The 18,471-nt window shown below is 40.3% G+C and overlaps 1 protein-coding gene across 2 annotated transcripts in view; it reads right to left on the reverse strand.

The window, feature by feature from the left end:
- Nucleotides 1–9,557: 9,557 nt before the first annotated feature.
- Nucleotides 9,558–18,471, reverse strand: part of LOC135218434 (very long chain fatty acid elongase AAEL008004-like) — a 91,048-nt gene continuing 82,134 nt past the window's right edge. For both annotated transcript variants that reach the window (XM_064254745.1, XM_064254744.1), the window contains exons 7-9: nucleotides 15,049–15,221; nucleotides 14,763–14,891; nucleotides 9,558–13,546 (exon numbers count right to left, since the gene is read on the reverse strand). In XM_064254745.1, the coding sequence (XP_064110815.1) occupies nucleotides 13,289–13,546; nucleotides 14,763–14,891; nucleotides 15,049–15,221 (560 nt within the window). In that variant the 3' untranslated portion in view covers nucleotides 9,558–13,288. The remainder of the gene's footprint in view (nucleotides 13,547–14,762; nucleotides 14,892–15,048; nucleotides 15,222–18,471) is intronic.

The raw sequence follows: 18,471 nt of genomic DNA on the forward strand, positions 1-18,471 counted from the left end.
ACTTATAATTTCTTTGCAATTCTGTGCTATCTTTAATATTGAGTTTCTCCTTGTAAAATAATAGCTGTTGAGTTCAAAGCCTCTACTCGCATTATCATCCAGATGGGATAGTGAATCTGTAAATCTATCAATCAGTTATCCAAAATGGGTAAGCATCAAAATTCTTGTTTTTCTCTATGTACCATATGCTTTTTACATTTTCCATTTTCTTTAAGCAGCTTTGCTAATGTAATTGTTTACATGACAAGTCTTACCTCAGTTAGTGAACTTAATATATTCCAGAAGGCTGCAAATTTTTCCCATTGTTGATGGGAATTGGATTAATCTGTATCAGACCTCCAAAATGTCAGTTAATAAAAACATTTTAACTCTAATTTAGCAAGGTCTAGAAAGTAGAAATTGTTCTGACTTTACATGTGATTGGGAGTTAATGACCTATGTGGAAGGTGGTGAGGAAAGTGAAAAGAAAATATGTAACTGTTTAAAGGAGAGTGTCATTTCATAAAAAACAGCAGGTATTGGCTTGTTCTACTGCTTTCTGCTTCTTGTTGCTCACTACATTTCTTTCACAAAAACCCTATCCAATGAGGTTTGTTCTTGTCTTTGTTGCAAAATATTCCTAGAGTGAGAATAGCATTGTCATTCAGAAGGTTTATAAAATGGTTTCTTACAGTTTTGTTAGGGTACTGTTTTCCAGCAAAATTTGGCAATTCCCTCTATTTTTAAGTTTTGAATGAGGGACGCTCTCCCTCTCCTCCTCCTCTTTTGAAGAAGATTCCTCTGCTGTTGTCTGTTGATGCTCCTTTTGAAGGTCCTGCAGATCTTCTGTGGCGATCTCTGCTATGAGGTTCTCCACATCATCAACCTCCAAGGCCATGGACTTTCATAAAGGCACAATATCCTCCACAGCAAGCATAGCCTTGCTGGCCTCTCTAGCCTTCCTGTAGAAGCCATGATGACTTATATAATTAATGAGATGTGCACTAAGTGAGACCTACACGGACTGAACCCCTCCTGCATGTTTCAGCTATGAGCTGCACAAAAGTGACACGTAAATCCCATATGTTCTCGCCAGTCTTCTCTGTCCATCCTATAATGAAGCACATTTCCGTTGGGCACGACCACCTTTAACTGAATTGTCCATGTCCGTTAACCAAAGTATGACTATATACTACTTGGGTCTTATCCTGGTTTGGAGCCAAGAATTTATTCTGGGCCACAAATGATCGTCTCTTGCAAAATGTAGCGCCTCAGTGGCACGATCGGTATGGTCTTGACCTGCCACCTTGGTAGCTGCGAGTTCGATTCTTGGGCATTCCATTGAGGTGTGAGAGATGTGTATTTCTGGTGATAGAAGTTCGCTCTTGACGTGGTCCAGAAGTCACGTAAAGCCATTAACCCCATTGCTGAATAACCACTGGTTCCATGTAACGTCAAAACACCATACAAACTTGCAAAAATGACAAATTTTCTAAGACAATTTGTATTTTTCATAGCTACAAACCTGAGATCTTAACAATAGAATAGGATAATTTCTAGTGCCTAGCTGGATCCGGTTAAAAAGCAGATGAAAGCAAGGAATCTTTTGATATCTGGCAACGCATGCGTATATCGGGTGAAGAGTGGTCAAACGCCGCTCATCTACGCCAGTCTTTCCCAACTCAGGATGACTCAACAAATAGAGGGGCAGTTAGAGGTGGGCAGTATTAACGTTAAGACCTCAGGTTTGTTGCTATGAAAAATAAAAATTGTCTTAGAAAATTTGTCATTTGTTCATACACGAACAAACCTTCGGTCGTAACAATAGGATAGACTCATACTTGGAGGGAGGTATAAGACATCCTAGACCGGATGGGGGCCTACCCGCCAGTCCAGCTCTCAAAAGAAATAGTTCTTGGAGAGGGACTGAAGCCCATTGAGAAGCTAGATACCCTAATATCTAACCACTCAGAACCTGAGTGACGTACAATGATATATGGGATAACCATTGTATAGGGAACCAAAGAGAAACTTTGACTGTCCAATAACAAACCAAGACACTAGGGTTTGTAGTACTCCCAACTCCTCCTTGCCCAGGAGCGGAGCCTATGCTACCAAATAGTGGGTAAGATATTGTATATTGCACAACCGCACTACCAGTATGACTACCTCACTCACCTGTATCAGACCAGTCCAGCAAATGACGTGTCTATTCCTTAAACCGCCCGAAGGAAGAAGGAAAGGTACAAGAGAAAGACGGAGACCAGCCAACTCACTCATTCTTTCATCCACACAATCATCTTAGGTAAGATACAATGGTGCCCCGTTAAGGGCAACTATGAGTTACACAACCTGTTGGGCAGCCACCACAGGACCCAGGGAAAATGTGTCCATAGATCTGTGGGCAACATCCTTAAGATAGAAGGAGGTGAATGTGGACCAAGTACCAGCGCTCAGCACTCTATGTACAGTCAAGTTCTTTTTGAAAGCCAGAGAGGGACCAATCCCCGTAACGTCATGTGCTCTAGCCTGCACAGACGTGGTGATGGAATCATCAAGAGTCAAGTATGCCTGTCTGATGGCTTCCCGTATCCAAAAAGAGATAGTATTCCTAGACACCTCTTTCTTTGTACAGCCTGTACTAACAAAAAGTCTGCGGCGGCCTGGTCTAAGGGGCCGAGTCCTTTTAAGATAGCAACGCAGGGCCCGGACAGGGCACAACAAAAGCTCTTGAGCATCACCACCCACAAAGTCAGTCAGTGATAGAATAGAAAACGAAGCGAACTTGTCATCATGCACCGAGGGATTTTGGGTCTTGGCCACGAATTCCGGGACAAATTCGAAGGACACTGACTTCCAACCCCTGGTGTGCTCCACCTCATAACTCAGACCGTGGAGCTCCCCTACCCTCTTGGAAGATGCCAAAGCCAAAAGGAAAACTGTCTTGAGCGTCAGGTTCCTGTCAGCTGTTAAGCACCAAGGAAACATCCCACGTTGGAGGCTTGAGCTCTCTAGGAAAACTCGACTGCTCAAATCCCTTAACTAGCAGGGAAAGTTCCCAGGAAGAAGAGATGTCGATACCATTCAGGCGTAACACAAAACTCAGTACCACCCTGTAGCCTTTATTAGCAGAAACGGACAAACTTATTTCTTCTGAGGAAGGTTAAAAAGTCTGCTATTCGCTGAATAAAGGTCGCGAGTGGAGAAAAACCCCGTTTACGACACCAATCACAGTAGGTCGCCCATTTGCCTTGGTAAACTGCGGAGGTTGACTTCCTAAGACTGCTGGACATGTGCCCAGCCAATTCCTGAGAAAAGCCTCTCTCTCGGAGGAGATAGTTGATAGCCTCCAACCGTGAAGAGACAGGGATTCTACTGACTGGTGGAACCTTTCTGTATGGGGCTGACACAGGAGATGCCGTCAAGAGGGAATCTCCCTCGGAATCTCTGATAACGACGACAGCAGATCTGGAATCCATTCCGCCTGAGGTCACAGAGGGGCTACCAAAGTCATTCTGAGACCCTGTGAACTCATCAGCCTGTTCAGAACCTGAAGGATCAAACAAAACGGAGGGAAGGCATACACCTCCAGGTTGTCCCAGGGATGTTGGAAAGAGTCTTCTGCCAATGCTAAGGAATCTGGAACCACTGAACAGAACACCTCCAGCGTCCTTTTGTAGCGTGTCGCGAAAAGGTCCAGCATGTGTCCCCCCCAAATCTGGAAAAGCTTGTCTGCCACTACTTGACGAAGGGGCTACTCTGTGCCTAGGATCTGATCCCGGCGACTGAATTTGTCTGCGACCACGTTCCGTTTCCCTGGGATATACCTGGCTGAGAGCTCTACCGAATTGCTGATTGCCCACTGGTGAAGCTCGACGGTCAAGGCATGAAGTTGCTGAGAAACGAGGCCTCCCTGTTTGTTCACGTAGGCTACCACCGTGGTGTTGTCCGACATGAGAACAACAGAGTGACCTCTACCATCCCACGAAACTCCTTCAGACCCAGGAAAGCCGCCTTCAACTCCAAGATGTTGATATGCTGCTGCTTGTCCTCCAAACCCAAAACACCTGAAGCGATGAGGCCACCTAAGTGTGCGCCCCAACCTTCAATAGATTCCGGTCGTCCAACCACCAACGAAGGTCTTCTCTCACTTCCAAAGATAATGGAACCATAAACAGGGGAGAGTCCCCCGCTTGAGACCAGAATTCCCCCAGTCTCCATTGTAGAGACCGAAGATGAAGATGCCCATGAGGGACCAGCTTCTCCAGGGAAGATAGTACTCCCAGAAGAACCTGCCACTGATGAGCTGACTGATGCGACTTTTACAGGAAGTTGTGCGCTACAGCCCGCAACTTCTCCAATCTCTGATCCGACGGGAAAACTCTTGTCACTGTCGTAACGATGACCATGCCCAGTTAGAGAATCCTTTGAGTGGGTAAGAGGTTCAACTTTTCCTGGTTGACTAATATGCCCAGGTCCAGACAGAACCGAAGTAGACGATCCCTGTCTTACAGCAGCTTCTCCCTGGAAACTGCCAAGACAAACCAATCGTCGAGGTACCTCAGCAAACGGATCCCCTGAACATGGGCCCAACTTGACACGAGAGAGAAGACCCTTGTGAACACTTGAGGGGCTGTCGTCAGCCCGAAACATAGGACTTTGAACTCAAAGATCTTGTCCGCCAGAGAGAAGCGAAGGAACTTCCAGGACGTGGGATGAACAGGGATTTGGAAGTATGCGTCCCGCAAGTCTATCATCAGCATGAAGTCGCCTTCCCTCACAGCTGCCAACACCGAGCACGGGGTCTCCATCTTGAACCGTGTCTTCCTGATGAAGCGATTCAAGGTGGATAAGTCGATCACAGGCCTCCATCCTCCCGACGCCTTGGGCACCAAGAAGATGCGACTGTAAAACCCCGGCGATGGATGCACTACTTCCTCTATCGCATAATTGTCCAGCATTTTCTGCATTTCCTCCCGAAGAGCCAAGAACTTCAGAGAATCTGGAGGATACGTCTTCCTGAGCTGCGGCTTGTCCGACAGAGGAGGAGAGAAGTTGAATGGCAACAGGTATCCCACCCGAAGGACATCTACCAACCACTTCTTCACTCCGTAACTCTGCCACTTGGCCTAGTGGCCAGCCAGGCAACCCCCCACCCGTGGCGCAGGAGAGGGAGAGGTGCCCAACCTACCGACGGCCCCCTTGACCTCTACCCCTGGGGGCCCTTCTTGGTTTAAAGGAACGAGAGCGAAAGGGGCGTTGATCTTGAGACTTGGGCTGTGTCGAACAGGAAGGCCCTGCCAAACTCGAGGTCCTCGATGACCTACCAGGCGATGATCTCCTCGACTGCTGCTGGACTGGGGAAGGAGGAGGGGCCGGACGTCTCCGAGGGCGAGACTCCAACTTAGACATGGCTTGGTGCACCAGTCGGTCCTTGGTGTCAGCCCGGCGTCGGTCTATTGCATTTTCAAGTTCTGTCCATGGAAACAAGAATTGCGACTCCAACAGATCACCGTTCCTCAAGGCCAGCAAAGACTCTGTGTTGAGCGACCTCTCCATCCTAGACAAAGCCGCGTCCCTCCTAACCAGAAGAAGGTTGAAGGTTAGCCCATAAATTTGCACTGAGGTGAGCCAAATAAGAAAACGCCTTGTCCCCGGACTGCAATAGACTGGCAAGTGAGGCGGCACTCACCAACCCTTCAGGGGATCTGTCAGAAGCTATCTTGGTAACCACCACAGACCAGAGGTCCAGCCAAGAAACTGTCTGCAACATGGAGGCCGCCGTAGATTCCAAAGCTAAGGCATCTTGCGAGATAAGGACGGAGCCACTGACCTCACCTGTTCCAAAGTCAAACCCGGCTTCAGGCGAATGATGTCTGGGTTAAGGTGGCATGACAACAAAAACACAGAGCTCGTAGTATAGTACTTCCTATGTCTTGTGAGAGGCGGGGGTAGTGGTTTGGTAGAGCCCCTAGAGCGAAGTGAACCGTCCCGGTCAGAAACAGAGGCGTTAACCTTCTGCAAGACTGACTAAACGTGCCCCGACAACGGCAGCTGAAGAGATGATTTGGGGTCGTGTGTAGCTCCCACCAAGGCTTCCAAGCAAGGAGTGTCTTGTCTCCCCCCTCCTGCTCTAGCACCCGCGACCGACGACAAGAAGGATGTGTAGGCTTTTCTAACGCGCCTTCTTCACCAAAATTCACAGGAGGGTTAACAGCCAAACAATCCGAAACCCCTACTAGCCTATCTGGGCTGGGACCAAGCGTCAGCCTCCAAGACAAACCCACTGTAACACTAGGCACATCACTTACCTCAACAGGTGACTCTAGACGTCCATGAATGGTCACGGGCGTGGCGGCCGTACGTACGTTAGGTGGGGGGGAAGTGCTCGAGGTTGACTGAAAATCCGTTATAGTCGAATTCTTGGAAGTACCAGTTAGAGAGGCAGGCAAACACTCTGGCTGCCCCAACTCCGTGCTCACTACCTTCGACCTCTTGACAGGCACCTTCAGATCTTTACGGCGACGAATAGGCCTTGGAGAAGAAGGAGCACTAACACACGTGCACAGGCAGGGGAGGTTGCAACACACTTGTGATGTGCAAGGACGGAGGGGGGTGAGTTGGTTGCACGTTCGAGATTCGGCAGCAAAGCAACCCCTGCAGAACACACAACACTAACACTGCACGAAACCACAGCACTCTCGGGAACACGTCCGTGTTGTTCCTCCCTAGACGGTGAAGGAAGGGCAAAGTCCTTAGCCTTCCAACGCTTGATACGCCGACGAGGCGTAGAGGGGGAAGAGGGAGAGGAAGACAGCACTAGCTTTTTATGCGCACTCTTCTCGGAAGGCGGGGACGAAGCAACGCATTTCCTACCAGTCCTCCCAACCGATAAGGCAGCCAACTTCACGTCCAATACAGAGTCCAGCCTCTGAAGCTTTGCCTGGCATATGTCCTCAGACTGATGTGCCAGAGAAGGCTCCGAAGACAAGGATGGGAGTTCTGCAAACTGGGCGGCAGTGATGACGTCGCAGCTAAGCCAGGCGGATCAGAGGAGGCGACTGGGAGATACTCATCGATGAGAGTGACGTCACGGCTTCCCCTCTGTGCAAGGGCGAAAGAGACGCCACTGGCGGAGGAATACATTAAGATGGACCCCGTGACGTCATCAATGGGGCTGACGCCGCAGTGTCACTCCGATACAAAGCGGCGCCGGCAGACACTAGTGGAGCAATACAAGATGGCCGACTGCTCCTACCTGCGAAGACGAGGCTGGGAGGAGGGGTGATGGCCTGGATGGACTGGGAAGGGGGGGTGCGAGCTTCCACAAAATGCGTTAGCAAACCCTCCAAGGACGGGGTACCCCCTAGCCCAAGCGTCTTCCAAATCGCCGCCATTTTGGACGCCTCTGACTCTGGAAGAGAAGAGAATGATGAAAAACCTCACCCTTCTCGGGAACCGAAAAAGCTCCCGAGGAAGAGGGGACGACATTACAGAAATTACCCTGGCGACCTCCCCATACTTCCATTGACGAATCAATGGAAGAAAAGGAAGGAGATGCAGGGACAACGCTACTATGGGGGTTGACTACTGCGGAAGATGAAACATCGGGAATAGGAGCAAAGCCCTCCCAAGTAGGAAGAGTGGAGACTCCGATGTTCCCTCTTACCATAAAACTTCCTTCACTGCTCCTTAGGCCATGCCCGGCATTCTGTACAAGGATTCGTAATCGTACAAAAATTCGAACGACACCTACTGCGTGTGATGTGAGGGTCCGTCTCTGCAGAAGCCAAAAAATGAGAACAAGGAAACCCAGGAACTCCGGGGCACACACGCTGACGTCGAGAAGGAGCAGAAGCAGCCATAATACCAGGTAAAAACACACACACACTAAGAGAGACGAAACGGGCAATGAACTGGGAAAAGGCCGAGAGGAAAACACAACTCTCACCCAGCTGGTTAAGAAAAAGACTGGCGTAGATGAGCGGCGTTTGACCACTCTTCACCCGATCTACGCATGCGTTGCCAGATATCACAAGATTCCTTGCTTTCATCTGCTTTTTAACCGGATCCAGCTAGGCGCTAGAAATGATCCTATTCTATTGTTAAGACCAAAGGTTTGTTCGCGTATGAACAATGTATAAATCTAATAATGGTAAATAGAATTTAGGCCAAAGGCCAAGCACTGGGATCTATAAGGTTATTCAGTGCTGAAATGGAATCGACAGTAAAAAGTTCGAAAGGTGTAACAGGAGGAAAACCTTGCATTTGCACTATGAATCAATTTTTAGGAGGGTGGAAAGTAAGATGGAAGAAAGAGAATATGAAAGGATTTACAGTAAAAGGAACGAAAAGGGTTGCAACTAGGAGCCGAAGGCATGCTGCAAAGACCCTAAGTAATGCCTACAGTGCACTGCACGAGGTGTACTGATAGCACTAACCCCCTACAGGGAACAGTACTTTATCTAATTCTCCCATACTTAATTTTGTATTATGTGCTCTTTAAAAATGTAAATAGTAAGTTTGATTCAGTATAGGAGTATTGCTGGAGATACTCGAAACACATTATCAATACATGTAATTTGCTTAACTTCTTTTCTAAACCTTACAAAATCTGTTGTGCACTAGTTTTAATGCATTTATTTCTATGAAAATTTTACATATTTTTACTAGGTTTCCTTGCACAGATAGTATTCTTTCAATTATGTTCAACCTTTCGTTTGAGATTGTTGGATCTTCCAACTGAAGTGTTATATTAATTCATACAGTGCCAAACCCCCAAGGTACTTTGTGTTTGCTAGGATGTGTTATAGAATTTGATATGGCTTTACCTACAGTCATTTTGATAGCTTTTGCAAACAAATTGTTAGTTCCATTGTGATCTCTTTGATATTCAAATGGAAGGAAGGACGCCTTGAGGGTAACTGGTATATTGTCCAGTCAGCTTTATTAATACAGTACTAAGGAATATAACTAGTAGGATTATTTTGCATAAGTGAAATTAAAATGGAAAAAATTATTGTTAGTACACAAATCATAACATTAAAATCTAAGCAAGATGCCCAAAGTGAGCATCCAGTGATAGTAAAGTCTCATGTGCTTTTGAGAAATATGTACTATTTGTTTTGTTGTTACATAGATGGTGCAGTTTATTTGAATTCACAATATGTTCTAGTACATTTCCTTCAAGGTCCTGAGATATGCAATTGTAGTCCCCAATAGGGTGGGCACTTAAAAGAGCACAAATAATCTTTAAAGCTTACTGGCATACACTCAACCAGCATTCATAATAAGCTCCTGTTCAATACACTTGTAGAATAAATAAAAATCTGTACTGGATATACAAATCAAGAATTAGAGCCACTACAAATACAAAACCCTGAGGCTGGAAGATATTTTTGGGGGTTGATAAAATTGACAAAAGTACCAAGATTTAATAGACCCACAAAAATTCTGTTATACCTGGATGCATTAAGTTAAAATTAGTTCAAACATTAAGTCTATGCATGTTTTTACCCCATCTTCCACAGCATATTAAGGCACTTTGAAACAAAACCTGGGTTTTAAATAAAACACAGTTAGAAAAATGAACATGTTTTACATACTGTATACAAATTATCCTTGCAAAACATTCCATCTGTACTTAACAACACCTATGCTTGCAAAACAATGATTTTAAAGTGAAACAACAAATATTACACTGTGAAGTGACAATACAACTTAATTCCCTAATTTATAATCTGCATTGATATTATTTTGCAAGCAAATAAAAAAAAAAGTTACAGGAGACCGTGTGTTCTCCTCACATCATAAACATCAGACTCAAGACTCATATACATACACACATAATTAATGGAGCAACGGAATGTAGAAAAAAAATAACCCTGAGGGTGGTAATTTATTAAGACATGTCCTGAATATAAAATAAAGTGTATAGCATAATGGGTTAACAGATCAAGTAATACAAAGGGTCAGTGTGTGAAATGTAATACATTTTATGTTGTACTACTTCCACTTTTGGGCTTTGGCATTACAACCTTACACCAGTCCCAGGTTGGTCAGTGGTAGCTATCCTTGCCATCATGCTTGGAAAATAAATAAAAAGCTCAAAGGAAAAAGAAAAAATAATTTTAATCAACAGTGAAATAACTTCTGTAAAATTAAAATTCATGTCCAAATATTTACAAAACAAATGCAAGAGTAAGATGGGTATACTGTAAACTGATTTTATCTAAATGTTTGCAACAACTGTAGAGGAAATTTTAAAGTTTCTTGCATACCTTTAACTTTAGTTTGGAAATTCAGAAAACCTAAGATATACCAAAAAATAATTCAGGCATTGAAACAATGTAATACTTGGATAACGGGCCAGAATTAAATACTGTATTGTTTTGTCAAAAAATTTGCTCAGCTAAATAGTTGTGTATAATGCACCAAAAATGTCAATAAAGAAAATTGCATTATACAGAGCATATAATCTTACTCTTCCAAGATTCACACATAAAGCTGCTTACTGTAGTAGCAATATGAAAAACAACATATGGTTTGGAATTTGATATTAAACAAAATTTTTTTTTAACCTTAATCTACCAGAAAAACAGACTTTGGTTATCTAACTTTTATAAATTAGCAAGTATGGCATTTCTTTTTCAGGCATCAATTTTGCTCATGAGAAAACAATTATCTTCAAAATCATGAACCCTTAAAAAATAATAAACATGAAAGTAACTGAAGCTTATGCTCAATACCCAAGTATTAGCATGTTTGTCTCTATGCTTGTTGAGTGCTTAATTCACTAACTTAACTATGTACAATTCCCACACAACAGGAGTTAACTCAAGAGGCTAACTTGTGATCAACGGAATACTGCAGTTGACAAAAATTATAAATTTATTAACTATACTGCAAGGAAACACCAATTTACTGTGCATGACTACAGTTTTGCAGAAACTGTAGAATACCAGCATGGGGTACATAGAATGAAGGCCTCATGTGTCCTGAATTAAAATAAAAATGAAAATTACACAAAATGCCATAAAACTTTATTTCCCCTAAAACCCTGTTCTAAGAAGCAATCTGAAACTGCTCTAAGGCACAATTCACACTATGTTTATTAAAACTTCTGTCAACTAACAGCTGTCAAAAACAGAGAGAGAGAGAGAGAGAGAAAAATGAGGGTCCTGCTAATTATTATCAGAAGTTAACAACCTTCAGCAGCCATCAATGCATCCTTACATCACTGAGATAATGTAATAAAAAAATGCACACACACACAATCCTTCTGATTCAACAGAAACTTTTCAGATGCTAAAAGAAAATGGAATACAAAAATATTACCCCTTCACTTGATACTGTTAATATTTCAGCCAACATCTCTTAGTTTTATTTGCATATCCTGTTCTATAATAACATAACTGGTGGCTGTTGAAAGCTGTACATGCTCTCTGACAATTAATTAGTACAACCATACCTTGATCTACAACATAATTAGCCTGCTGTACCCATGTCAGTGCAAATTAGCCCACGTGTCATCACTGAGACCAAATTGCTCTTAAAATAGATGGCAGTTGGTAAGCTTCAGGTAATTTTTATTGGAAATGTTTAACGAAAAATTCATACAATAAAAAATCTCCATTAATTTTAAATTACATATGTCTGCAGCTAGTTATTATATGGGATGCTGAATAAAGGAATAATGAACTTTGAAAAATAGAAAAAATACTTAAAATCCAAAGGAAAATTCTTATCACATTTCAGTGGACAGTCCCATTCACATACAAAAATAAGTTTTGAAAAGGAAAGGATCCAAAACTTCATTAGCACAAGGCTTCATAAGATGAAACCACTAAGATTAACTACCCTCCTACAATGTTGTTATGACAAAGGCACCATATAACTGGCTCATAATAATAATGATGATGATGATATTTCCATGGGGTTTAGAAAGTTTATAATCAATATTTTGATGTGTTGCAGCTGCTGAAGTTTGGCTTTTACCATGTCATTAACTCCTAAAATAAGACAGGGAAAAACAAATGAACAAATAGGAAAAATGCTACTTTCCTTACTGACCTAACATTATATACACTGTGTGGTCTGAAATATTTGGTTGTAAACTGACTTAATGGGTCATTTGACCATTCTGTGGCAAGATGGGCAACTGGGTAATGTAGACTAAATGCAATTTCCATGACAAGTTTACAAGGAGCCTTTAGTCAAATTTACCATCAAACTTTAATTGTCGTGGGGGGAAATTCTGTAGGCCTTTTTGTTTCCAGCGATGTACTTCAACTGTACTCATTTTAAAAATAAGGATATATTTTGTGCCTAATATCTACTAATGATATTTCATGATTCTTTACTGCACATTCTCTTATCTAAACTTCAAGCAAATCAACATAATTATATACTTTACTTGATATCCGGCAAAAATTGGAGACCTGTGCTTCAACTACTGTTATCCATCTTCATAAGTGCTGAATACAAGTAACATTTAAACTTTATTCAGTCATGGATTTTCACTTGAACACCAATAAAATAAAGTATCATACTTCCCCAGCACCTTCGATTGAATAGCCAAAGGTACATAGCTTATGGAACAGTTTACATTACTTACAGTAGTATCTTTACTGTGCAAGTCACGGCTTACTTTTTCAAACAATTTTCTATTAAAACATTGTAAGGCTGTATATTTAATACATCAAAATATATGTAATGTGCAACTACTATGACACTGATGGAATTAATGCAATGTGCAGTACTTTATTTATTACTGCCCTATTCCATGAACACAGTTCCCAGATTTATAAAATAAAAAATTATAAGTAGCCGAAACAACTCTGTCATTATACTTGGATGAATCTGTTCTGAAAACCTCATACACCAAACAAAGCAAGATTTCACCAATTTATGGAATTCATAGATTCAACAATGCAAAATAACTAGATTTTAAAATAAATTTATTTTAATTTTCTGAAAGCTAAGTACGTATAAATTAATGGTGTTACAGTGGAATCACAAAACAAGAGAATAAAATCTTTTCTGAATCTACAAACAATTTATTACTGGCTATAGAATTTATGTGCATTAAGATAATTACTTTGAAAAGCTTTCTATTGGCGTTTGAGTTCAACAAAACAGTTGTGATTATGCTTGTATTGTCTTAGACATCAAGTTGGGTTGGGAGAAGTTATGCGAGCGACACGTTGTACGTGGCATTGAGCCATGACATCTGCAGTATTTAATATTCAATTCGTTGGTTGAGCTAGCTGATGGCTAAGAAGCAGAAATGCTGATGAGTTGGTCACAGTTATTCCAAAGCTGTATCAACATTCATACACACCAATTTCCGAGCTCTTACACTAAAGGCCTCTGAATCAGCAAGAACATGCCCATTGGCATGTCCATTGGCATGGCCATTAGCATGTCCATTGGCATGGCCATTAGCATGTCCATTGGCATGGCCATTGGCATGGCCATTGGCATGGCCATTGAGTTTTGTAATTCCATTAGGTATATGACCATTAGAAAACCCATTCATTTTTGAATGTCCATTTGCTAACAGGGCCTGAAATAAAAAAAAAACAGAATTGAATTAAACAGAGATTCTAAAAGATTTTTCTCAGCTGTGTACTTTGCTGAACACAATCCTTAAAAGATACACGATTCATGGAAGAAAGAAAAATTATTTTTAAAAAGTAGGTATTCATTTTGCTTCCTACGATTCTAAATAAATTAAAATATACAATGTACTGTATATGTGAATTATAAAAATATTTTAATACAGTACTGGATAAATTGATACAATAAATTTTAAAAAATTGTGGTTCATTGATGTTTCATGTTTACTTTGTTTGAAAGTTACATACACCCTCTTAAATTATTCTATATTTTGAGAAAGTAGCCAAAAAACATAACTTAAATACTGACTGTGCTAAATAAGAACATTGTTCCCTACACAGCTCACTTATTAGTTTCCTAAGACCTATTAAAAGTTCCAGTAATGACTACAGATATTTCTTTTACAAAGACAGGTATGCTAGAACCACACGTGATTATCCCCTTTCTACTAGTTACTGGGTGGGTGATTTCAACAGGTCTTTTCTCTCCCTAGGGAAGGCTTGAATTGGCAGAACCTGGCATTTAAGATTCCACATAATTATGAACCTCAGCTCTAACCTTATACAGTTTCCCATAGTTTAGTTCAATGATGATAAGTTTGTTTCCCTAATTGATGTGGTTAACTACATTTAAAGTGGTTTATATAGTTCTCCCTGTGAGTTTTGGAGAATTTATGAAGAACCAAATTATACAGTTCAATGGAAAATAGATCGAGTGCCTTAACATGAATCAAAGCAGAATTTCACTTGTTAAAAATATCTTGATAAAAATATCTTACAGCAAAATTAAGGAAATAATAAACCTTAAGACAAAACCAGTTATTTAGTACAAAACAAGTAGTTTTGATGTTCCTCAAAATATGTTTCATAATAATACACAAAAATTATAGTAATATGTTATATAATAAAAAAAAAAAAATTAAAAGGAAAAAAAAAAAATTCTATTTATTCCATTCATATTCAGTAATACTTGTAACTAAAAACAAAAGGCATACTCATCTTTACCCATAAAGATCGAAGAAATTTTGAGGAAAATGCAGTATTTTGTTATTTGGCCCTTATTTTCCATGATGTTTCCATGTACATTTAACATTCATGTCAATTTTGGAATGAAAATTATGCGAAGGTATTTTGTAGTAAATCTATAACATTACCAATATTTACCTTGGCTTTTGATGCCCCATTAAGATATGCTTTGATGTAGAAGTTTGCAAACAAGAAGAAGAACATAACTGCATGACCACCAATCCACCACATGAAGGCACGAGGGTAATTGCACTCAGTGAAGCAAAGCTGAAAGAAAAAAATATTAACATATCTTACAAAAATAAATGAAATTATGGATACAAAATGTGAAACCCATATTAGAAATTATTTCATTTTTATAATGAATACTACTAAAATTTCCACACATGACTAAGCAATTACTACAAATTATGAAGGAACTTACTTGGAAAGCATGGGCAAAGATCATAATGAACTGGATCATCTGAAGGTTGGTGAGGTATTTCTTCCACCAAATGTAACGACGGTACCTGGGTCCCATGGCAGCCAACATGTAGTATGTATACATGACAATATGTACAAAAGTATTAATGAAGCCGAAGAAAGTACTGTGACCACCTGTGAAGAAAATATGCAATAGATAAGATTTTTTATTTATATAGATTTTTGGCATTATGCCAAACATTGAGGCAACTAAGGCCATTCAGTCCTGAAATGGAAATAGACGGCAAAAGTTTTGAAAGGTGTTACAAGAGGAAAACCTCACAGTTGCACTATGAAAAAATTGTAAGGAGAGGGTGGACAGTAAGATGGTAGAAAGAGAATAAGAATGGGGTACAGTAAAAGGAATGAAAGTAGTTGCAGCTAGGGGCCGAAGGGACACTGCAAAGAACCTCAAGTAATGCCTACATTGCAATGAATGAGCTGCACTGATGTCGCTATCCCCCTACGGGGGCAATAAATAGGGAATGCCTGAATACCTATACCTAACAATTATTACCAGGAATTTCTAAAAAACCAGACCAATGGATCAAAACATCCAACTCCTACTGGGCTGGCTAAAAAAAGTAACAGCTAAAAGATTATACCATCAACAACACCCTTCGTTTACGCTTGATTTTCATCTTCAGTAAAAGCTAACGATGTTAACTTTCTACAATGTAGGGAATTTACTCCTGGTTACTTTTTATGGTATCTACCCAAAATGTTGATGTATCCATATCAGGGAATTAAAAGTGATAAACAAAATTACTTATCAAGCATGACATGTCAATTGTAAGAGCTATCATAAAGTCAAACACCCTTCCCTACCAACCATCCCAACTGGCCTTCCCATCTCACCCCCAACCCCCTTGCTCTGCATGCTTATGCCTGTAAGTAGTGTTATTAACACTTGTTCCTGCCTGCCCAGCACTGTCAATCCCTCCCCACCCAGCCTTCCTACCTCCCCCTACCCCCCCCACCCAAAAAACTTTCTCCAACTTCTGAACTCCCCAATAACCCTTTCTCAGACTGTTAATGCCAACACTTCTTGCGCATGCATTGTTTGTTAACTATCAGAGCAAAGTTTTTTAAAATTTTTATGAACTATATATACTGTACATCAAACATATATTGTGGTGCTGGGGCTCTGCAGGTAGTATCGAGTGCTGAATAAAGTGAATGCAAATAATTAAAGGATTACTGTATTTAAAAATAAATCCAAAGATGCTATCCACTGCTGTGGCAAAAAATCAAAGAATGATAAAAAGTGAAAGACATATAGATACCAAACATGGCACTTTAAAATATTACATTAAGAATAATGAAAAACTTACAAATAATTGAATTGCACATTTTTCTTATTTACACTAAAACTCCTAAGGGAAAATTTCTCTCTTTTCTTATGCTTTTAAAATCAAACGGCTGAACGCAACCTTTCACACTTGGATTTTGCAATCTAATATACCAACTTTCAACTTTTTACTATTAAGTTTTGACATTTTGTTGTCTACTAGAACCTTAAATAGAATTACTATTCCTTGCATAATGAACAGATTAAGAGTGGATACAATTACAAGTTTAACAGCTAAAATCACATAAAGGTCAAGAGGAGGAACAAATTCTTCTACCTCTTCATAGACAATAAAGTGTGGCCCACTGTGTCAGCCAGTCACAATTGCTCTCAGTACAGTAATACCTTGACTATCCACAAAAATGCATTGAAGGCCCTGGTGGGTCTTGGAAATTTGTGAATACAATTAAAAAAAACATAATACAGATGTACAACAGCAATTTGTGTGTGTGAAACTTAGATGGTGCAGACTTCTAAAACCTTTTATGTTTTTTTTTAAATAAAGAAGAAATCATAGAGAGAAAGAAAAGAGAAAATATACGCACAGCAAGTTTGTACTGTAGTTTACCATTCTGTACTGCATTTTGGTACCTCCACTTTAAAAAATCTAAAAGATTTAACATAATCTGTATATACAGGGCTCATTAAAGATGTATTGCAGCAATACATAAGCTGAAGTAGATTACAGTGTGTTTCAGATGATGTAAAAAAATAGCAATAAGGAATAACCCAGAGAGAAAAAGAGAAAAGCAAGCAAATGCACTGGAAGTGCATATAGTAGTTTACCTCAATGTGATGCATACATATATGTATACACACATGCACATATACACTGAGATACTGATGGGCAAGAAACTTTTCTAACATAACATGGCTGGGCAGTTTATACTGTATATGTATTCTGTCATCTATATGTTTTTTAGTTTGCTGGTATGTCAGTTTTAAAATCAATGAACTTGAAAAACCTTAAAAAAAGCATTTTTTTAAATGAAATGGAAAAATTACAATAATCAATATGCTACATCAGCTAAATTCACACTTCCTCAGTGCACTGGAAGTCAAAACTGCACAACTACAATTAACTTATGGGTGCTGCCACCTTTTTTTGTTTTCAAAATTTTTTTTGTAAAAAAGGGGTCTGTTATACATTGGAGGAGGGGAATATGGAGGAAAGTGAGAAGTGTAGGACTCTTGAATAATAAGAGCAGCTTAATCTAAACAACACACAGACACAAGAAGCCGATGAGAGAGGTAAACTTCTATGACATATTCTTATTGTATCTCCATAATACCCTAAAGGATATATTCAAATGGTATTCAATGATGATATTGCTTTTTAGCTTATAACAGTTATGACAAGCTTAAAAGTACAGTACTCCTCCCCCATCCACAAAACTTATATGAAGTTATTGTAGGCAAGACACACCTCTGTTTACTACTAAAAGCATTAAACATAATGATGTTTTGCATGAGGTTATTGCTTTAAACCCAAATGATGTTTTACATGACTTTATTGCTTTAGTGCCAATAACAGTCACGAAAGCCCCTAAGCAGATAAGGGCCCTTCCAGTCCTTACCAATCTGCTTCTCCCTACCAATGCATTACCCGTCTATCCTCCCATAATACCCCTTTCTAAGTGTGCTATAACTTAACAGTTACCATAATTTTTTTCTACCTGTGCAGCACTGCAATGAAATGGAAAGCTTTTATTAATTTTTGTTTATTGTATATATCTCCTTGTATAAGAGGGGGAAGGGGTGGTGGCAGCTGCAGTTTCATTTGCATAATGCCAAGTTGTGGATAGTGTACATCCAGATAACCAAGGGAATACACACAGTCCCTAGTTATTGGCGGACTCGGTTAATGGCAATACAGTTTTATGAAAATCAGTAATTTATGGCGTCATAATGCACCAAGTTCCGGTTGGTTATTGGAACCATAAGGTGCCAATAATAGTTATGGCACCATAACATACCTAAAGGAGATGCCATTAACTGGTTATTGGCACCATTGAATAATTATCAGCACCATGT

Source organism: Macrobrachium nipponense, chromosome 9 (genome assembly GCF_015104395.2).
Source record: "Macrobrachium nipponense isolate FS-2020 chromosome 9, ASM1510439v2, whole genome shotgun sequence".
Taxonomy (NCBI): Eukaryota; Metazoa; Arthropoda; class Malacostraca; order Decapoda; family Palaemonidae; genus Macrobrachium; species Macrobrachium nipponense.